The sequence below is a fragment of the Tenrec ecaudatus genome, chromosome X (genome assembly GCF_050624435.1).
Source record: "Tenrec ecaudatus isolate mTenEca1 chromosome X, mTenEca1.hap1, whole genome shotgun sequence".
Classification (NCBI taxonomy): domain Eukaryota; kingdom Metazoa; phylum Chordata; class Mammalia; order Afrosoricida; family Tenrecidae; genus Tenrec; species Tenrec ecaudatus.
Genome location: NC_134548.1, coordinates 78,880,001 through 78,903,392, shown reverse-complemented (window position 1 = coordinate 78,903,392; position 23,392 = coordinate 78,880,001). Strand labels below are relative to the sequence as shown.

At 41.7% G+C, this 23,392-nt stretch overlaps 1 protein-coding gene across 2 annotated transcripts in view; it reads right to left on the bottom strand.

Moving 5' to 3' along the window:
* Positions 1-724: 724 nt before the first annotated feature.
* KIF4A (kinesin family member 4A) overlaps positions 725-23,392 on the bottom strand; it is a 183,300-nt gene continuing 160,632 nt past the window's right edge. Inside the window, exons 21-31 of one of the 2 annotated variants that reach the window (XM_075538655.1) lie at positions 22,656-22,811; positions 22,454-22,557; positions 20,034-20,163; positions 18,102-18,272; positions 16,621-16,728; positions 13,781-13,858; positions 13,071-13,169; positions 12,369-12,551; positions 6,345-6,461; positions 4,117-4,239; positions 725-1,437 (exon numbers count right to left, since the gene is read on the bottom strand). In XM_075538655.1, coding sequence (XP_075394770.1) covers positions 1,240-1,437; positions 4,117-4,239; positions 6,345-6,461; positions 12,369-12,551; positions 13,071-13,169; positions 13,781-13,858; positions 16,621-16,728; positions 18,102-18,272; positions 20,034-20,163; positions 22,454-22,557; positions 22,656-22,811 — 1,467 coding nt within the window. In that variant the 3' untranslated portion in view covers positions 725-1,239. The other variant, XM_075538656.1, reaches the window with a different exon arrangement.

Sequence of the window (23,392 nt, the reverse complement as noted above, 5' to 3'; positions counted from 1 at the left end):
GCAAGCTTCATTCTAGGCATGTTGTCATTCAATTTCCTTTGCTGAATTCTAGAAGAGGAGTCTTGGTTTTACAGTGCCAAGTTATTAGGGGTGGCTTGGGATTTTTTTGTGGAATGTGGGGGGGGGGGTAAGGGAGTGGGAGTGCAAGGATATGAGTTCCCAAAGTTTAAGAACTCCTCAGAGAAAGCCTCCAGGCCAGTCAGAAGCTATGTATAACATTCCAGGGCTAACCCCTTTGAGCTTCTAGCTAACCCGCGAGCCCAGCTGTCTAGTAAGGAGTAAGCAAGGAGCCTGTGCTCCTCAGCCTTAGGACCTGACAACAGTGATTCCCATGCCCATTGTGTACCCAGAAACCAAGCTTCAGGACTGCCTGCTCCTTCAGAGTCAAACAGGCACGTCAGAACAGGGTTCAAGTTCTAGCTCTCTAAGTAAATAACTTAGTGACTTTAGATATGTTCCTTAACTCCTTAGATGCTTAGTAAATGTTATTTCTTTCCAGATGTTGAGACAGGGCAGATTCTACAATGGCTGGAGGCCAGGCTATTAGCCTTGCTAGCTTTATGCCAATTTCCTAGAGTAGCAAGCAACAGAACACACTGCCATGCTCCGCACCGTCTTCCGGACAAAGGGCAGTTACAAGACAGGGAGGGGAGGCTCAGGTATTTGCAATGAATCTCTGTAACAGCTTTCCTATGAACTCAGGGACACAGGTCGGAAATTTTATTTCTCATTCTAGCAGAGAACATTTAATAAGACTAAAATGTATTTATTTAACATCTACAAGTATTTTATTTACCTCAGTAAATGGAAGGCAATTGAAGGTACTGTTAAAATACATAAAATTCAGATCCCATCTCCATTCCTAAGGTAGGGTAGGGGACCTGAGCTAGGCCTCCATCCTAGGCAGCCGTTTCCACTAAGTTGAGACAAGCTAGGCATAAGAAAAGCTCCGTTTCCTCCCCATTAGGCAACAGGCAGTCTTAACTAATCATAGAAGAAAGAGTTAGATGGTATTGGGAACTGGTTTCCAATAAGTCATTAGGAAGGGCAGTTGGCTTTTTCTTCAAGAGGTGACTTAACACCATTCTGGAGAAGGCAGAGTAAGGAGTCTGGTGTTGCAAAGATGGAGACTAAGTCCCGATATCCAACAAAAGTTCCAGAAGTCTTTAAAGTTCTTCCTGGCTGCAACCTGAAAGCATGTCCCAAGTCAGACTGGGACCAGAGGTGATGATGACAACGTCAGTGGGTCTCTTCTTCAATAGGGGAGCAGCCAGAGAAGAAGCTGGTATTGCTGGCCAGAGCGCGCTTCTTTTTCTTTCCTGGGGCCTTATTTTCTTGGGCTTCAGTTGTGACATGTTTCAATTCTGGAAGGTCAAGGCAGGAGGGAGCAGGAGTCAGGGTTTTTACCTGCTCCACATCACACATCTCTTTCAGGATCTAAGAAGAGCAGAGACAAGGCTTGGGTGAGATTTCTGAGAGAGGAAAACTAGCCAAAAACATTGCTGAACATACTCCCACTAGTATGACGTGTCCCCTAAGATTGCTGCACACTAAAAATATAAACTCAAACCAAATTCACTGCCATCAAATGAATTCCAACTCATAGCGACCCTTTAAGATAGATTAGAACTGTCTCCGTGAGTTTCTGAGATGGTTAATCTCACTCTCTCCCTTTTTTTTTAAAACAATGCATGATTGGTATTCTCTTGTTCTGAGAATTTTTATCAATAAAAAATTAAACCAAGGGAAAGAACTGAAGATTTGTATGCCTCTTATGCTTCAAAAAGAAAGTTTTGTTTTGTCCTTAAATAGTAGGTAGCCCCGGATTTGCTTGGGTAGAGCAGACTTAGTTGTCTGTACTTTGAAGCTTATTTAAGAATGGGTTTTAAAGTAGGAAGAAAGGGTAAAAAAAATTCCACTAGCCCATTCCAGAATTTCAGCAGGGGCAGCAGACAGTTACCGTTAAATAAAATTATGGCAGCAGTTCAAATGTGACCAGAATAAGTGTCCATTTTCTGAACACAGCTAGGGCTCTTGGCAAAGCTAACACATTAAATCACATCTGAATCGATTTTAAAAGAAAATGCACAAAAACAAAATAGGAATTTTGAGATTTTTTTTTCATTGCAGGTAAATCTTAATGCTATTAAATTTACAAATATACTAATTGAGAAACCCTATCCTAGTTGTTATCTGAAACACACAAGGCAAACATACAAATATCTATTCTCTCCACGTGTCAGCGCCCATTCGTATCATGGTTTGCAAATGGGAGAATAGATTCCCCTTAAACTGCCAGTCAGCAGGTGTTTTTTTAGTTAACTTTAGAAAAATTCATACAAAATAGTGATGAGCAATGATCTTCTTTACTTGTTAACTCACAAGGAAACACCTTCAAAACTGCATTTTGCTAGAGTTTCTGTACTAAAATGTAGAAAAACTGAACCACACAAATATGGAAAGGTAAACAATTCCTTAATTTTTTATTCCTAGTTCCACTCCCACCACTTACAGGGCAATATGCCCAAGGTGATGGAAAGAAAAAGACAAAGCTCCAACAGATGCAAGGCCTCAGGCATGTACATCCACGTGACACTACATCGCATTCATCAGTGGCTGCACCTTTTGCAAACTGTGGGTGGCTAAGACAGTCCCGGACAAGAAGCGTTTCCTGTCGAAGCTGCAGTCGTTTCCTGACTGTGGATCATCGCGCCATCTGTGGCAGATTTTTACAGTTCCTCCAATATGTTGGGGCTGACTGTCTCAACGTAACCTGCCGCTTTCCTGGCAACTCCTCGCTCTCTCTCTCCTACTAGAACTCTAGCTTTTTTCTGCTTAACTTTTTAGAACTTTCTGCTACTATATCCACCACTTCTACCAACCGATCCACAACTACCACCATATGAACTGCCTGAGCTTCATCCACCAAAACTACCCCCTTTCATGGGTCCATAATTCGATTGCTGCGGTCTACTATACATTTCGAAAGTCATTGTAGTTCCCATGACCCAAATGTCCTCCTTCATTGTATTCATCATATCCTCCACCACTGCCACCATATCCACCACCTTGGTTTCCATGCTCTGGTCCACCGTCACCATCCCCCGCCCCCCCCCCCACTACTATAACCAGGACCGTCGCCATAGCTGCCATCATTGCCTCCAAATTAATTATCTCCACCATCACCTCCTCCATAACTACCTGTGCTGCCGCCACCTACAGCACCATAGACCCTCTTCTACCAAAGTTCCCACCTTGGCCAAGGGTCCCTCCAGGACTCATAAAGTTGCCAGCTCCACCACCACGCCCTCTCTGTGATTCAGCAGACTGTAGCGCTTGTTTTGAAAGGGGCCTTTTCACTTCACAATTCTGTCTTTTTTTATGCTACCAACAAAGAAGTTTCTTCACTGTTCAATGGGCACCCGGCTTTAGAGAAGCCTCTCTTGCAACAGTTCTCATTGGTTCCATTAGAGGCCCTGCAGGCCCACAACCTTGTGTTGCTGGTACACATTGCTGCATCCACCTCTTCAATGCAAGAGTAAGTCACAAAACCAAAGCCCCTGGAATGCTTTGTTTGGGGGGGGGCCCTCATCACCACACCCTCTGTGAATATGCCCCATCTCTCCAAATGTTCTCTTAAACTATTGTCTGTACTGACAAAGTTCAGGCCATGAACAAACAGTTTTCACAATGGCTCAGGTTCCTTTGGATCATGACCCTCCTCCCCCTGGCAGCGATGATGACAGCAATGGCTATGGTCAGAGTCAGGCTGGGGGCAACCGGGTGGCAGTTGTACTTCCATTTTGAGACCAGACTCGTCTCTTCCAACTCGAGTTCAGAATGAGATCGAGAGGAAGAGGCTGAGACTGTACATCTTTATGGGAGTAGAAATCCTCATCTTTCTCCTGTGAAGCAGCTGGGCGTTTTAAACTGCTGACCTGTGGTTAGCAGCCCAATGCATAACCCACTGTGCCACCAGGGCTCCTGAGATTGCTGCATGGAAAAAGAAAATAAAGAAAGACTCTAGCCTATGCCCAACTGTCAGCAAGCTGATACCATACCAATCTCCGTTAGAGATGCTGAGATGGACGCTAACGCAGATGGAAACACCCCTACCTTGCTGTTGGGAGTGGCACAAACAGGGTTGAAGAAACTCAATCCTGGAGTCACCTCTGTGGGATCCTCCAGTTTGAAGGAGCCTTCGGAGTCCTGGGTCCGCTCAATAGTGACCAAGCTATTCTAAGAATCGGGCAGATAAGCACACAATAAATTCAGCTACCGGGGTTATAAAACCAGTGTGTTCTCCTTCAACTAGAGAAGTTGCTCTGAGGGCTGATCAGTCAGTCTAACACGTCTTAAAGACACCCTATTTGGAGAGTTGGTAGCGCTTCCCATGCTTTTCCCTGATGAGACGGAGCAATGTTTGGAGGCGGCCTCTGAAGGAAGACAAGGCTGTAAGCAGAATTAGCAGCATGTGACACGTCAAGCCTCAATCTTTCTCCCTTTCCAATCTGCCCTCTAGGGCAGCAGTTCTCAACTTGTGGGTCACAACCAATTGGGGGGTCAAACAACCCTTTCACAGGAGTCACCTGATTCGTCACAGTAGCAAAATGACAGTTATGAAGTAGCAACAAAAATAATTTTATGGTTAGGGGGTCACCGCATCATGAACTGTGTTAAAGGGTGGCGGCATTAGGAAGGTTGAGAACCACTGCTCTAGGCTGTTATCCGTGTTAGTCTCCCTTTCAGATAAGGAAAGTGAGGCCAAGAGATATTACGTAAGTAAATAGGCAATTCTGTAAAGAGAGCTTGAGTTAACAGAATGATAGGCTATTAACTTGGACAGAGGACTAGATTAAGAATCAGGAAGTGTGAGTTTAATCGTAGCTGCCATGACCACCTAATATTAGGCAAGATGAGTCAACTCACTTAAGCTTATCTCTGGGCCTTAGTTTTCTTTTCTATAAAATGGAAACATTGGGTTAGCTTAGTAGTTTTTATAAGTGAAATCTTAAGGAAAAGGAATAAAAAGCAAGTTTCTGTGGTTGTCATGAGGTCAAATCTGACTCAGGCCACTACCCTCTGCCCAAAGAACTTTCATGGAGCCACTAGAAGACTCTAGAATTTAATTTGAAAAATCACTGTACCACAGAATGTTGAAGGTCTCTGTTAATTCTACACGTCTTTGCTTGTTACTTTGGGCCACGGATGCACACTAACCTTGTAGAGTCGTTCCGTAGAAGGCCCAGGAAAAAGCAGTTGACACGAGGATGTCAGAGAAATGCACGGTGCATCCTCCCCAGACAACCCTGGCTGGCATGGCATCTATTGTCAACCACATAGCACACTTTTGTCATGGGCGCAAGCATAGGCAAGCACGGGGATTTGACCTGCTGGTGCTGCTCTTCTCAGGGCACATTTTGTTTCCAAGTTTGATATTTTGGGGAGCAACACAAGGGGGGCAGCTACAGTTAGCTTGGCGCTAAACAGTGACTACTCCCATGGAAGGGGCATAAGAACTAATGTCTTAAGATGTTAGAAGGAGTCACTTGTTTTTCCTGGAAGCTGCTATCACATTGGTATGTGGCTCTTGTAGTTCCAGCCACGCCACTGGACTCATTTGATCCTGGGAATCTCCTTGGAAGCCTCTGAGCATGGTGTGTGGAAAGGCTAGCCTCAAGGAAAAAGGATGAAGAGAAATGTTTCTGGGTGCACAGCAAAGGAGAAGCATGGAAAGCTCTGTGTGGGAGACTCTAAGTTCCAAATGGAAGCTTGTGGTTGTAGTTATATAATTTTCTGTTCACTTGATAAATAAGTATAGGGTTGAGTCTAGTCTGCCAATCAGGTCACAGCCTAATGCTGCTTCCTTGTGGGCGTGGCCTTCTCAGGAGGACTCTGGAAACGTCCTCTTTCTTCTGGAGGTGGGCCACACTCTCTGTCTGCTTCACTTGCTTGCTGTTGAGACTCAGCAAGCTGGAGGAGCCACATGGAGACCCAAGCCAGCTCTGAGATGCTCCCACTGCCACTGGATCCACAAGACCTTTCACCCACAGGCAGGCCTGCGATCTTCCTGTATCTGGCATCATTGCAAGTGGTTACATGAGTCTGAAGAGGAATTTATGGACTAGTATCGGACATATGGGCTAATATTGGACTTATTGATTTGATCTGGACTGGGCTGGGATGTTTTCTCAATATACAAGCGCTCTTTGCTTTAAAGCTTTTAAACATATATGAGTGTCAATGAATTTACTTCTCTACTTTACACGGTCTAATAGCAAGGTGGAAGAAAACACAGAAGCTAGGTGTGAAGGGATGGCACGGAGCAACAGCACCGATCCTACCTTGGCTTGCTCGCGGTTCCTGCACTTCGCAGGGTCACAGCTACAGTCCACGCCGCAGTCTGACTTTTGTTTCCTGCACCCACACTGCTTATTCCCACACCAGCCCTTGCAGGAACACTGTCAAACAAATTTGTAGGAAAGATTATTATGACAGGTTTAAAGTGAGTTTAAAATGCCCTCCTTGTGTTTCAAGCCTTAAGTGCCATCATCTTTACCAAGCTTCTGCCCCCTCAGTCCTCTCGTCTTTAGTGAAGCAATGATCACCAACATCATCATAGGTCTACTAAGCACAAGTTATACCAAATAATCGAGTTCTTTTTAGACAGCATCCTTAAACAGACGTATCCGAGGAATGGCAGTAATAATGTAGGGCAAATGACAACAGCGCTCAAGTGAATATTATGGACAAAGTGAAGCACTGCAAGCTAGATGCTAGTATAGTTTAGCACATTTAAAGAGAGCATAGTTACCTAGTATTGTTATATCTTTTGTACTTTCATCCAATTCACATTTTTACATTTTGTCCAGCACTGGCTGGGGTTGTGCTCTTAGTATTTTAATCATTCAACAATTGAATACATTATTAATATGAAAAACCCAAACACATTTATATAGCATTTTACAGTTTTCAGAGTATTTTCATAGACAGTCTCATTTGACTCTAGTAGTTTACACAGTAGGTATATTTATCGGCTATTACAATGACAAAAATCTGGAAGGACAACAGAATCACAATTCAAAATACTCGACGAGCTGGAATTATAGGCTGAGTATAGCAAGAAAACAAGTAACAGGGATAAATATAAGTTTATAAATACAGGATGAGTAGGGGGAGATATAACTTAAAACTCGTTCGTGCAAAGAAGGCCTAGGGATTTGAGTTGTCAGCCAGTTTTATGAGTCAACAGTGTAAAATAACTATCTAAAAAGCAAATGCACCCATCAGGCAGAAATGGGAAGTTCAGAAAACCCAGGGAGCCATTATTTTACTATAACTTGGGTCAATCAGACCACATTTAAAACAATGCACCTCCTAAAAAACAACAACAACAACAATGCATACTCTATTTAGAGCATTGTAATTTTTTTCACCTGACAACGTGTCCTAAGTACATGAGATGAATTTCTACATGTATGAGGAGCTTTGGCTGCACACTGGTTACAAACCAAAGAGGTTAGTGGTTTTAACCCATCAGCCTCTTCGTGGGGGAGAAAGTTGTCACAGCCTGTTTCTGTAAAGAACGCAGCCTTGAAGCCCCTATAGAGGCAGGCTGATTTTGACCTGTAGGGTAGCTGTGAGTCAGATCTGGCTAGATGGAAAAATAACACCCACTTAATCTGTAATTACTGCGTCAAAGGATTGGACCAGTTTTAAGGCTTTTGATCCATATTTTCAGCTTGCCTTCCTGAAAGAGATGGCCATTTACATTCCCGGTAGATATAGACAGTAATGACCATTTTAGTCATACTTGCCAACACTAGACATAATAAAAATACAACTTTCCTGCTGTGAATAAGACAGAGCAAAGGATATGTCCTAAAGACACCTCATCAGAATGACATTTATCCACTGATTGCTATAGCCTGGGTGTGATCCTTCAACCATTTCCAAATTCATTTAAATGTTTCAAAGATTCACTCTTGCCCTATCTGTGGGTTTGTTCAAGGGGACAGTGAAGTGGTATCTGAAGGGTTGTGATAAGGAAGAACAATTAAATAGCCTAGACCCATGGGAGCTGGAGAAAGACAGGTAAAGACTTACAGTCTAGGAAATTCCCAGGGCAGTTCTGCCTTGTCCTATGGGGTCACTATCAGTCTACATCAACCAGATGGCAGTGGCTTCGAGAGGATTTACAGGGGAGTGTATTACAACTCAACAAGGAACAACCTTCTGAGAACTATGGGAGTGCAATGGACTGCTCTGTAGGACTGTGTGCTCCCTCCTCCTAGGGTTTTTTGAGCAAGTAGAGACTAGATAAATACCTAGGAATATTATAGAACTGGAACGACACACACGATGGGTGTATTCACTTGAAGGCCATGTGCACTGCTGCCATCTCACATTTTTCTCACATTAGGAAGTGTATCATCATATGGGAGAGAAAGTGACCTTACCACAGACATAACCACGAATAATATATACGTAGGGGGGCGTATCTGTGTGTGGGCGAGATAACTGCTGACAATCCACCAGAGGTTGTTACAACACCATAATTGAGAACCACTATAACAAATTATTTCGAGTGGGAAGTAGAGCTTAAAAACATTAAGGGTTTCTCTGAACCAGTGGTTTTCAACCCTGGCCGCACAAAAATATCTCTGGTGTGCTTTTGAAAAAGGCCAGGTGTTATGTCACAGTTTCTGTGGGTAGAGTCCCAGGTCCTTGTGTTTAAAAGCTCCTTGGGGATTCTAATATGTGGCCAGGGATGAGAACTACTGATTTAGGGTTTAAACTTCTTCTAGTACTAATGTCAATGTTACATTTTATTTCAGAATGTTAAGATTTAGTGAAAATTTTCACATGAGGAACAGCAGGCTAGGAATGAAGAGGCTCAGGCTGTAGTCCTTGGTATGATCTTAGATAATTCACTTCATCCAAGCATATCTCCTTTCTTCCATCAATAATACTTGTTCTCTCATATCTATCAAAAGGGACAAATAAGAATAAGATGCTTACAGTGTTAAACACCAATATTTGGGTGGTATTTTATCCACCACAAGGTATTTTAACCTAAGTTCCTTCATTTAACTTCGCATATTCCATATAACACCATATAAGGTTCTATTATTAAAACCCTTGATAAAGCCTTGACCAAAGATATTAACACTGGTAGGGACCCTTCATTGCATAGATAGAGAATCTGATACTCGGGGAAGTTAAATGATTTGCTCAAGGTCACCCGACTAATCAGTGGCAAACTCAAGAATCGAACCCATGTTCTGGCTTCTAAGTGATTAGTCCTATAAGCATCTTGCTTCGAGGACCCATGGCTGAGGGAGGGTGACTACTCTTTCCTGAGTCTCTCAGGCAAAGTCATCGTTTTGGTAACTTCTGAAGTCTCCTTTTCAGTACCTACTACAATAGCAGCCTCCTTCGGCTAGTTTGCACCAATAATAATTAGGGTCGCCTTCATGCTTCAGAGTTCCCAGCTAATATGTCTATGAGCAGTCTGATTCATGAACAATGATCGCGTTTATGTACTTTGAGGTTGCCAAAAAGGAGAAATTATGCTAATTTGCTCTCTTTAAAATCCAACCTGCAATATTTGCTAGAATTCTTTATATTTTTTCAAGCTTAGAGTGACAGTGTTATAATAAATAAGTATATATTCTCTGAGAATACATATATCTACATTGCATTAAATTAGGAAAATTCCTTTCCAGGAATTTTAGGACCTTTACCTTTTGTTTCATGGCACCTTGATAGTGTAGTAAATTATGCATTGGGCTGCTAATCTCAAAGTCAGCAGTTCAAATCTACCAGCCGCTCTGTGGGAAAAAGATGAGGCGGTCTGCTCCTGTAAAGATGTACTACCTCAGAAACCCTAGGAGCAGTTTTACACTGTCCCATAGGGTCACTATGAGTCAGAATCAACTTGGTGGCAATGGGATTGGCTTCTGGTTACCATTTCTTTTTAAAAAATATATCACTTTATTGGGGGCTTGTATAACTCTTATCACAATCCATACATCCTTCCATTGCGTCAAGCACGTTTGTACATTTACTGCCATAATTTTCTTTCTACTTGAGTCCTTGGTATCAGCTTCTCATTTTCCTCCCTCCCGCCACCATTTGTTTCTGTGTGTGCTTCTCAACTCTGCCACCTACTATTTAACTGACCTTTAATTATATTCACTCTGAACCTTCTACTTCAACCATAGGAGAGAAATGTTTGTTAAGTAAATGAATAATGGTGTTTTATTTTATTTTTCTCAGTACACTATCCCACTGCCTCTCAAGTCTTTGAAATATGCTATCCAACTTGCCAGAAATGTTCTCATAGTTGCGCCCCGGACTTTTTCTTTCTTAGAATGCCGTCTCTTTCATGGCATCTTCCCAATTGGTTGGCTTTACATTCCCTCTTAAACACTCCTCAGATTATCTTCCTGGGATGAATCTGTTTAGGCTCTATCTGTGGTATGTTTCTATGTCTTTGTCGTATTTACCCATGCGGAAGAGTTCTTAGTCCCTAGGCATGGGATATAATTGATCAAATAACTTAACGTCATTACTGTCTATTTCATAAGACTTACTGGTTTCTGTTGTGGGTTTCTAAGGCTCAGTGTCTCCTGTGGTGAGATAACAAAATCAAGTAATCTTTCAGGAAGGTAATTTGTGAATTGTTCTCTTTAAGTAATACGTGGCTGCAGGGCAGAGTTGAGTAGTGGGGGCAAACTGTAACACTTGAGAAATTAGTGTTTTATCATAAAACATCTAGGTCTAATAATTATGTAAGATTATTACTGTGTGAGTAAATAAAGCATGCCTCAAAGTCAGATCGTTCCCAGTTAGCTTTAACTGGGTCTGTTTGATCTTAATGATTAACGTTTTCTGTAACTCTTTTGCCCCTTAACTGGAGAGAAAAATCATTCTACTAGGCAAGGAAGAGAAAGTTCCCACTTAGCTTTTAGTTGCAGTTTTAACTGACAGGACCATGAAGTGGTGGAAAGAAACTCAATTTAGAACCAGGAGATTTGGTTTTCTATCCTGCCACTTGGTCTTAAGACATTGGGTAAGGTCATTTCCCTGTAGTTGTTCTCAGGCCCATCTATACCATGCAAATCGTAATAAATACCTGAGATGCAGTCAATTAATGTGGCTTTTCTAGCCATAACTCCTTATATGATAAATAAACTCTAGCCTCTATGCTTGTGGTATAATCCCATTTTGGAGGGAGTTCTCTGTTATGCTAACAAGAGGATTAGGATTCATGTGGTATTAAGGTTCCACTTTAGTAGAGGGTATGAACCAAGTCACCACCCTTGGTTTCCTTCTAGGTATGATCTGCTAAAAGACAAAAAACACACCTCCATCAAAGCCATTCCTCTATGTGGAAGAACTATCTCATAAGCAGAGAAACCCTAGCACCAGTGGAGGAAGGGCCACTGGAGGAGCACGTTCGAGCTAGCTTTCTGAAGTGGCGGAGGCTGAAACCAGAGGCTTCAGTATGGAGACCATGGGACAGTGCAATGGACCCAAGCTGAGAAAAGGAGAACGTGAGACAGAAGTGCTGAGCCTGTGGGCCTGAGACAGGGTGACATGCTGGCTTCCTAGACCACAGAATAGAGGCCAAGGGACCACGAGGCTGAATGGCTGAGGACTGGTGAAAGACTTGATTACTGGCTGAGGAGAGGTATTGCTGTGTATCAATGATTGTGTCCTGCATACTGATCCTAACGTATGGTTATCCTGCTAACTTTCCTAATGAAGCCCTGTGATTGTGGGTTTTGTTTGTGTTGCCACTGCAATGAAGGATCAAACCCAACAGAGAAGCAGTGCTGTGGGAGGGACGGTTGGTGTCATTAGGAGTAAAGCAGGATTGAGAGTGAAGGCATGTCTGACCTCTGCCTCCTGACAATAGGGAAGCTAGAGGTCAAATGTAGCTCGTAAGGTATTTTCACACAATACCCCACTGAGCTTTTGTGATGACGAAGACAGAAAACCTATGTAAGAAAGTCTGTAAACTGCCCAATGCTATAACAATGTGAAAGATTGTAATCATTTTGGAAGCAACCTCAATGAAGTAGTATAGAACATGGCCTGTGCAGATTGGTAGATGTAAAAACATGAAGACAGCCAGCTCGTGCACCCAGGCTGTTCTTTACACTGGTCCCAGATTCTGCGGAGCCAGTCAAACAACTCCCCTGCTACCCTGAGCCCCGCATGAAGCCAATGTTTCCGAATGGGATACGGGGGCTCAGGGGCAGGGCATGGTGCCTGCACATCCCCAGATTCAAAGAACTACGATCACGATTCACGAAACACCAGTGATTAGAACCCCTGACAGAATTGAGGGATCCTACCCATTGGATGTTCTTCCTGGACACCTTAACTAATTTTGATGGCTTCCATTCCTCATCATCCTCATCGTCACTGTCACCATCACCATCTTCTTGTTCATTCACAGAATGCTCTGAGCAGTATTTTAGATCCTCGATGTCCATGCTTTGCTCCAAGAACTTTTCTTTAACACGGGAAGGTTTTGGCTAAGGGAAAAGGGTTTAAAATGGTTAAAAATAAAAAGAGCTACAGATGGCGTGATATCTTCCCTTTCGCTGTTGCCAGCAATGTTCTTAGAGAAGAGATTTCAAACGACTTTCAGAAATAGCCTACTTGGCTTCACTAATCAAACTAAATTCTGCTTTAGCCTTTGGCATCTCAGACTTTGAGGGCACAGAATTGGGAAGTTGAGCCAACCGAAGGAGGCAAAGGGGATACGTGATACAATAAGTATCTTTGGATGGACAGATGAATATTGTTCTTTTAAAATAGTCCTTTTCTTCACTTGATTGAGTTACACGATGCCTATTATGCATGGCCATAAGTCAGCCTTCTGAGAAAGGAGAAATCCTGTTCTTCTTCAGGGTTGTACTGTAGTTTTATCTGGGACTTCGAGGAAAATCAAGATGCTAGTATTTGGGAATTTAAATCCTCAACCTCTTATAAAAGGCACATTACCCCAAACTTTGTCTATGAAAAGTTATCTGAGACATTGAACATTTTACCTTAGGTGGGATATATTCAAAAGAAGAGTCTGGAGATAGAAGGGTATCCTTAGGAAGATGAGGTTTCTGCCTACTGGCTACTTGGAGAAGATTCAGTTTCTATTAAAAAAATAAAGGAGAGAGAGAGGGAGAGGGAGAATATCACGTAGGACAACTTCTTGGAATATTCATGGCTAAAAGACAAAGATTCCAGATGTAGGCTGCATTGACTAGCTCACTTTTAAATCACACTAGAGTGGACAGGACTATTTACAGTAGATCAGGTGGTAGGACTTCTACTTTTTAAGATGAATGGTAGCTTCAGAAAAGAGCAAAATTTTAAAATTCATGTTTATACTATTTTGAAAAGGAGTCCTGGTAGCACAAAGGTTGAGACACTCGGCTGCTAACCAAAAGGTCACGAGTTCAAATCCACCAGCTTCTCCCAAGGAAAAAGATGTAGCAGCCTGCTTCGATTAAGATTTATAGCCTTGAGACCCCTGTGGGGAGTTCTCTGTCCAATAGGGTTGCTGTACATCAGAATAATTCAATGGCAGTGGGTTTGGTTTTGGGTTTATGTCATTTTGAAATGCACGACTATATCACATAGAAACTCACTGTAGAGCTCACATAACAGAGCCGAGTGATCATATTGAGTAGTGATTTCAAGAAGTGGCCTGATAGTAACATGGTTTCCCAGGGCCTATCAAGTGGTTGGGCAACTGCATTACCTGTTTGAGGACTTCATTCTCTCGGAGTAGCTGCTGGTTTTGCTCACACACTTCTCGCATCTTTTCAAGTTCTTGATCCTATTTCCAGACAGTACAATGATAGGTGGGGTTATTTTGGACATTGAACATGGGTTACCAAACAAGTCATGTAGATGAAAACATACTACTGCCAAGTTGCTGGTGGGAGATGATTTTTACACAGTAGGCAAAAGCACCCAGAAACATGTCTGATTGTCAGTTCCTAGGTACCCTGAGTATAGGATTTGTTCCAAAGCTTCCAGCAGCTCTGACCATGTCCAGCAGAACCAATGGCTCTGCCATGCATGCCTTCCTTATTATTTTCCCTCCTGTGTTCTTATATCCCTTATTTATATCAGGATACTGATTAAGAAACCCATCACTACACATCCTTCTGTTCACTTTTCTGAACACAGACCAGCCAGTTAATCTGATACTCTAATATACCCGATTAAACTCCCTGGCACTTAAGACAACCAGGTTCATGCATAAAACAATAATTACTTTGGTTATGCCTTAGATGGGACGTAATGAGGAAATTCTAGAGGCTGGTGGCTTAGGAAAAAGACTCTGGGTTAGACTAAAATAGTACTCCAACATGCTACTAAAGGGTGTGGTGTTCCTAGCCTCTGGATGAAATTCAGACTCCAGGTATTTTACAAACATGTGAGGATTCAGCTACAAAGAACATGATCAAAAAGATATATTGTCTTGAGGATGATGTTCCCAATTAGAGCAGCCAGTCCACAGAGAGGACCACATGGCCGGCCCCACTATGAGACATGACATCGCTCACTGACTCATAGCCCTACAGGGGACAACACTGGAGACACAGTGTGGGAATTGCGCCCGATCTTATCCCGTCACACCGATGCAAAACATTAAGGGGGCGCAATGGAATAGCAAGGGAATGGAACGGCGAGGTCCTCAGGGAAAGCTGAAGGTGGAGTTTGGGGCCAGGGCGTGGTGCCCATAAAGACTGGACTGGAAAACACTCCTAAAGACCAACAAACAGTCCTTGAACTAACTACAAGCTTTTCTTTCTTGTTGTGTTTTTCTTTGTTTTTTGGTCAGTGGTTTGTTGTTGTTGTATATTGTTGCTTGGTTTTGCTCTGTCATGTTTTTGTGCATGTCATTATCTCCGCAGATCTAATAAGTCTAAATAAGATAGGCTGGATGAACAATCTGGAGGAGAAAACAATGGGACCAACAGTCCTGGGGGGACATGGGAGAAGGGGAGGTTTTAACTGACATGAGGTGTGGGGAAAGGTAGTGGTGTTAACAAACCCAGGGACAAGGGAATAACAAGTGACCCAAATCAGTGGTGAGGCGGGTGTAGGAGGCCTGCCTGGTAGGGCGTGATCAAGGGTAATGTAACTAAGAGGAATTACTGAAACCCAAATGAAGACTGAGCATGATAGTGGAACAAGAGAAAGTAAAAGAAAATAGAGGAAAGAGCTAGGAGGCAAAGGACATTTACAGAGGTCTAAATAAAGGCAAGTACGTATGCAAATATATTTATATATGAGGATGGGGAAATAGATCTATGTGCATAGGTTTAGTATTAAGGTAGCAGAAGGACATTGGGCCTCCACTCAAGTACTCCCTCAATGCAAGAATACTTTCTTCTACTAAACTTGTATTCTATAATGCTCACCTTCCCGACACAACTGCTAAAGACAAAGTGGGTGAACAAGCAAATATGGTGAGGAAAGCTGATGGTGCCCGGCAATCAAAAGATACAGCGCTTGGGGTCTTAAAGGCATGAAGGTAAACAAGCGGCCATCTAGCTCAAAAGCAACAAAGCTCACATGGAAGAAGCACACCAGCCTGTGCGATCACTAGGTGTCAAAGGAATCAGGCCATCATCAGAACAAAAAATCTTACCATAGTGAACGTGGTGGGGGAGGGGATTGCGGAGTGGAGACCCAAAGCCCATTTGTAGGTCACTGGACATCCCCTTATAGAAGGGTCTTGGGGAGGAGAAGATCCAGTCAGGGTGCGATGTAGCAGAGATGAAACATACATCACTGCTACTTTCTCTTCCCCCACTATTATGATCCCAATTCTACCTTATAAATCTGGCTAGACCAGAGGATGTACACTGGTACAGATAGGAACTGGAAACACAGTGAATCCAGAGCAGATGATCTCTTCAGCACCAGCGGTGTGAGTGGCGATACTGGGAGGGTGGGTTGGAAAGGGGGAACTGATTACAAGGATCTACATGTGACCTCCTCCCTGGGGGACGGAAAACAGAAAAGTGGGTGAAGGCAGATGTCGGACAGGGCAAAATATGATAAAATAATAATTTATAAACTATCAAGGGTTCATGAGGGAGGGGGAAATGAGGAGCTGATGCCAGGGGCTTAAGTGGAGAGCAAATGTTTTGAGAATGATGAGGGTAATGAATGTACAAATGTGCTTGACACGATTGATGTATGTATGTATGGTGATAAGAGTTGTATGAGCCCCTAATAAAATGATTTAAAAACAACAACAATAAAAAAAAGATATACTTGTATGGCACTAAGATTCTAAATGAATACTGGGTGATTTCCCTTCCTCAACGATTTAGAGCTCACAGTTGAGGCAAAGAATCGAGAGGCCTCAAAGCCTGGAACGGAATATGCACTGTTGTTTCCGTACCACAATCTAGGTTATTACATGTGGGGCCCTAACCTGATCAAATAGGACCCAAAGGTAATACAAGCTACCATTAAAAATTATTCTCAGTAGTTTGTGCAATGGTCTAAAGCAGGCAGGGTTTTTAGTCATGTTTGTGGTACCCATCTGTGGAGGCCTTTCTCTCATTTTCATACCTGAAACTTCAGTGTGTTCAGCAACTGTTGTTCCTTTTCACTGACTGATGCTTCTAGCTGCTTCTCTGACTTCTGGCTTTGTTGCAACTGGCTGAGAAGGTATAGAACCTAGAAACAAATTACAACTCATTGAGGGGTAACAAAGACATCAGAGGAAAGAGAAATGTCAGCCTAGTCCAAGCAGTAACCTAGCTAAAGCCTCTGTGACTTAGAAGTAAAATATTCCCTGTTCTTGTCATGGCTTGAAGTAGTAAGCACTGTACACAAAAAATGGTGTTGCTGTCGTATCTGACCTTCTCTAATTTCACCAAGAGGAAAAGAATTAAGATAATCGACACTAGCTGTTTAAGGGCCTCCAACCTCTACTTCTCTGTTGGGTTTGATAATTCACTGCAATGACCATAAAACAGCTACAGACAAAACTCACACTTGCAGTGTCTATCAGGGAAATAACTGGTTACAATTCAGGATCTAAAATGCTCAGGGTAAAGTTCTTCAGTCAGGACAGCCTCTTGTCGGCCACTGCCAAAGGCACCCCTTCTTTATCTCTGGTCAGGCATCTCAGCCCCATGGTTCCTTAGCCTCTGCCCCACTCAGACAAGGGTTGAAAAACTCCTTTAGTTTTTCCAATAAATGTCCAAAAGAAACTCCACTCTGATAATGAGTCTCAGCCCTAAATTGAACTGTGGGTTGGCAATCCTAGTTGCCCAGGATGTACTCCACTCCTCTGACAAGCCTCTTACTCAAAGACACTTAACTTTCTTGTTCCGTGGGTCAGAAAGCTCTGTCTCCTGCTAGTCTTTGGGTTCTACTTCTCTGCCTCTGCTTCCTTTTTTGGGTTTTTCCTTTCTTGTATTTTGCTTTTGAAATATATACATACATGTCACATCCTTGGTACTTGCAAATTCTCTCCATTTGTGGTGTCACAGCTCTCTGTCCTAGATCAAGAAAGTTCAGCACAGGGCTCGCCACTCCTGGCTCCTTCTTTCTTGATGGTAGTAGGACCCTACTTTTGCCTCTGGTGTGGCTCATTTTAAATCAAATAGGATGGCAAACCTGACCAGTCCCCTTAATTTGGATCCATATACCTCTTTTGCATAGTCTTAGCCAACAAGGATACCATGCCCCTTATTTACATGATTAGCATTTTAGCATCTCATTTTGCATAGTTCTACCTAGACATGTGGTGGGAGTTATAAAGATTATGGGTAGAAGGGTCATATCAAGTAATTCACCACACTACACATAGCCATGTTTATCACCATGTTAATTTTGAAAACTTAGACAAATAACATTTCTGCTGTTTCAGACTTCTTATTTACAGAATTTGATATAAAAAAAAAACCCCAAAAACTACATGTCCTTTTGAAGGAAATGTTTTGCAGGAAACACATTACAGTATGTCCCCCCACCCCACCCCCAATTTGCAACCAAAGGCCATGTCATTTTGCCTCCCAGTGTCTTGGCTTGACAAAGTTTACCTTCTCTTGGTGTTGCTGCTCCACTCTGACCAGCTCAGCCTGCAACTCTGTCTCCATCTCAGCCAAGTGATTTCGCTCCTCAAATAGCATCTTCTGCATGTCAGCACAGCTGGCCTTGCTCTGTTTTAGGTTACTTTCCAGTTTGCTGACCTGGATTTTGGAGGAGACCAGCTGGAAGGGAAAACAGAAGTTCAATTTATTTGGAATCTGACCACCTTTCTCCCATTCATTAGGTAAGAAAATGTACAGGTCAATTCTTATATTTTCATGTACTATCGATTCTACGTTAAATAGCAGTAACAAATCATTGTACTACGGCAGGAAAAGCGCTCACATTTGTGCCCGTTGAGCTGTTACCCACAAGGTTAGCAGCTGTACCTCAGAAGAAAGATGAAGCTTCCTATTCCTGTAAGCAGTGGTCCTCAACCTTCCTCATGCTGCGGCCCTTTCATACGGCTCCTCATGTTGCGGTGACCCCCCAACCACAACATTATTTTTGTTGCCAATTCATCAATGTAACTTTTCTACTGTTATGAATCGGGCGATCCCTGTGAAAGGGTTGTTCGACCCCCAAAGGGGTTGCAACCCACAAGTTGAGAACCACTGCTATAGCCTCGGAAACCCCCAGGGGTCCTTCGACCTTGTCAGAATCAATGCGATGGCAGTGAGTTTGCTCTTTTCATGACATCCCTGGGTTGTACAAACAACACCATTTCTGCTAACTGAAAGGTTGAGTCTACCCGAGTTACCTCAGAAGAAAGGTCTGATGAGCAAAAGCAGCCACTGAAAATCATACGGAACATAGTTCTATTCGGACCCACAGGGCCTCAGGGAGTCAGTCGATTCCCCAGCGACTGAATTCTGAGAAGTCGCAGCTAAGGTCATTTAATCTCTTGCTCTGCCTCAAGGCAAGAATAAATCTAATACAAATAGTATCGGACAATTTCAAACGGATATTTAAGAAGTTCTCCTTTGGCTTTAAGAGAACCCTCAGGGCACGCCTTGATGGCCAGCTCAGTGTCTGCACACATGACAATGTGTAGCATTTCCGGCTAAAGTGCTGTCTTATACTGGCCTGCTTTTACATTCACTACTATTCCAGATGGGATACATCAGCCATGCCACTGTTGACAGGACAAATCAGAATTCCCTTAGGAGGGCAAATCTACGAACCTAACACAAAAATGCATAAAGAGTCACTTGCTCAAACTTGTAGATTATATGCCTGTTTCAAATGAAAATGCCGGGGTCATCAGATGTGATGGATTTTAATGCCTCCCTCTTGTGGTCATATAAGATGATCGAGTATTTCAAAGTTAGTGAATGGAGATGGGTTTCCCTTCAAATAAATCTACACATGGAAAAAGATGATTAGGTTTTCTATTTTCTGGATTGTATCTTTAGCTTCGTGAATCTATATCTCATAGGTGTTTTAAAAAGTAGTAAAAAAATCGGCTTACTGAGTACTGTGTTTCATTTGGGGCGATGAAAGTGTTTTGAAACTAAATGGAGCTGATGGTGTGAAACACTGTGACTATAGTAAATGCCACTGAACTGTCACGTTGCAATGGTTAATTTGATGTGTGAATTTCACCTCGATAAAAAGAAAAAACCCCATAATAGTTTATATGTGTAACCTGCAGCCCACTATGACATCCTAATCTTAAAATAACTGCTGACATTTATCAAGCACTTGCTACATTGCCAGGTATGACAGATATCAATTTGCAAGTCATATGATGTTTTTGTAAAGGATTGGCTTGGATCTGCTTCTATTAGCCATTTCTCATGAAACCACCTCTTTACTATTGGTGCCATTGTGGCTTCTCCCATGAAATATAGCAAACATACAATAACAGCATTCCAGGCAAATATCCAATTTCAATATATGCAGTTGAACCCCTAACTGCTGGTGGGAAGAGTGCTGGTTACCTCGCCAGTTAAATATTTTAGGGCGCACTTGGCTTCCATAATGGTGGCAATATTCTCCCAGCGATGTTTTGACCTGTCTTCACTTTCAGCATCCAGAAGCTTCTGCTGCAGGTCAGCGATTTGAGCACTCCTTTAGGGAAAGAATGAGTGAACTCTATTGTTAGTAGCCTTAAGACTACAGATAGGCGAAGAGATATGAAGAGAAATTAAACAATTTTATTGGTGGAGGGATCAATTAAATATAATTTAAACAGTAATTACGTTATCTTATTCGGATTTTATACAGTATCTTAAATTCTGTTACAAGGGACTTCATAATATTATCCAAATGGTTTTACCAAATACTGGTTGAAAAAAAATGAGTCACACAGTAGGACTTGGAAAGATTTGTTATATTAAGCCTTTTGCCGTAGTGTGCTGGCTGTAATATAACTTAGTCTTGAGATCGTATAAGCTCAGCCTATTATCTGATGGTGGCCCTCTCATTTAAGAGTAAAATTCAAGTTGGAAACCTAAATGAAACATCTCAAATGAATAACAGGTAGACAGATGCTTTTTATGGGAATCAAATATCAATTTGATTTCTATTATTAGTGTTATGAGAGATTATCTTCAGTGCCTGCCACAGACCTATGATGTTTCTAAGAGTACTAGATAAGGTCTATAAGAAAATTTTGTTTCATTAATAGCATCCTCTCAAGCTTGTTCTGTATCCAGCAAGAGGAAACACATTAGCAAGTGAATAACATGTAGTACTATATTAGATGTCACAGGTAATACTCAAAGTACAACATATTTGCGTTACACTGAACCACATTTATGACCATCTTATTTTCCCCTGGTGCATCTTATTGTTAGAAATATGTGCTATATACAATGTTGCAGCACATAATTTGCAGATAGTGTCATATCAAATGTTCAAAGATTAGACTGATAAAGGTATCAAAAGGAAATAGTAATTAAAACAGAAAAAAGAGGTAGTCAACATATAGCAGAAACAACTTATGATGATGAAGTCTTTGGAATGGAGCCCTGTTGTAAATCAAGGGTTGCACGAATAAGGAAGACACGTACAAAAATAGTCCAAGACAGTTATTCTCAGTTTTGAATCTCAGGAAACCTCTACACTTTAAAATTTTACTTAGGCCCTCTAAGAAATTTTGTTGACTTTTTATATCTGTAGATATTACAGTTTAGAAATTAAAGCTCTGAAACTTTATTCATTCAAAATAATGAATCATTATGCACTCATATAAACAATGATTTTTATGAATTTAGAGTTATTTTTGGTGTTCTCTAAATATTTGATAGAATTCCCCAATGAAACCATCTGGGCCTGGACTGTGTGATGTTGGATGTTTTTTTACCTTCCTGTGTTTAGACTTCTAGAGTTTTCTACACCACTCTGTGGTAATCTTGGCAAATAATGCATTTCTAGAAGTTTATCCATTTCTTCTGAATTTTTGAATTTGGTGGAATATAGTTTTTCAGAATATTGTGATTCCATTTTTTTAATCTCATTTGGGTCTGTTTCAGTACCACCCAGTGGATTTCGTATTGACGCCCACTTGACTTTGCACTCACTTGGAGATGGTCAGTGCTCCTGCGACTCCAAGGAAACTGACCCAGTGCAACTCCGAGAGGTCCAGCGAGATGTTGGGAGGGAGCTCACTGCAGAACCAAGCCTCCCTAGCCTGGCTGGCGTGCAGTGAGCAAGTTAGGGCCCTTCCAGTCTGAACATGGGTTTAGAGGTCCATGTATCCTCCTAGCCAACAATAACTTTCCTTAGATGTTATATCTATTTTCTGGATGATTTTTAAAGTTTTCCTTTTTATGTTGTTGCCCTTCTAATATCCTTTCTTTAGTTCATGTAAAATTTGTTTTTAGTCAGTTCCACATTTCAAATATACTGTTGAATTAAAAATTGTGGCACATTGTAAAGAGTGTGGTTCTTATTTCTGTCATTTGCTAGCTACACATAGCTATGTACAACTTTAGCAAATTTCTTAACTCTAATTGGGATTTTCAAAATGGCATTTACCTCATAGGGTATTGGAGGGACTGATGGAGCCCTGGTGGTGCAGTGGTTATGCGTTGGCCTGCGATCGGCAGTCAGAAACCACCAGCAGCTCCACAGGAGAAAGACTAAGCTTTCTACTTCTGTAAACAGTTATTGTCCTCCCGGGAGGTCGCTAAGAGTCAGCATTGATTGATGAAAGTGATTTTGCTTTTTGTTCGACTGACAATGTATTTAATATGTCTAGCACAGTGTTTGGCTGAACCGAAAAAGATACCTCTCTTCTTTTCCCATCCTTCATCACAAAGATTTTGAAAAGCAAGCTTTTGAATCACTGGATTCAGAGGCCCTATTTTGATTCCTGGCATAACTTTTCATAATGCCTTAGCAGTAGTTCCATTACCTGAGTTCCATTTCAGTCTCTAGGCTTTCAATCTGCTTTGAAATGGAGTCGTCTAACTCAGAAACTTGACCACCACGCAGTTCAGTAAGGGAGGATGTACGCCTCTGCAAAGAAAAATAGTGGACACGAGGATGAAATACTAAGAGGATTTCTGGAGAATGCAGTCGGCTGATAGGTAGCATTCTTTCATAAGGACACTTACCCGGAGTTTAGGAGGTAGATTCTCCCCAGATTCCTTTTTTTCTTTCAGCTGAGCCACATCCTGAGCCAGGATCTTTCTGTCTTCAAGAAGGTCATTTAGATGGCGTTTGGCTTCCTCAGTGCTGACCATAACCTCTATTTCATTTCCAAGCCAATTCTAGAAAAGAAATCATTGATGTCTAGGTTAGGGATAAGGAATCTCTGGCCTATAAGCTAGATTCGGTTCCAAATTTAATGTGAGGAGAACATGATTTCCATTTGTGCCTATACTAAACAAAAATCCCAATAAGAGTCTTTAACAGTATTCCCAAAAATTATGAGCAAGAGTTCTCTTCAGAGAATCTTTCTAAAGACGTGTTAGCATTTCTATGTGCCTGTCTTTACCTATTCTTTAATATTTTTCCATTACCATTGACTAGTTATCATATGATGAAAATACATTTTTATGATATACTTAACAGATATTGAGCCACAATTTTAAAAATAGATAAATGAAATTTGTTATAAAGCACACAACATTAATAAATCTTAGTATTTAACAAATTGTGTCCAGGAATATTTCTAATTTTTATGCATATGTACCATGTTGATCAGAAAAAAGAACGTTAGTGTGACTATGGTAATACCAGATAAAATTACTGCGGGTAAACAGGACAAGTTCTTATTGATAAAATTAATTGAATGAACATAGTCCTTAATGTTTATATTCCTACAGCAAAGTACGAAAATACATGAAGC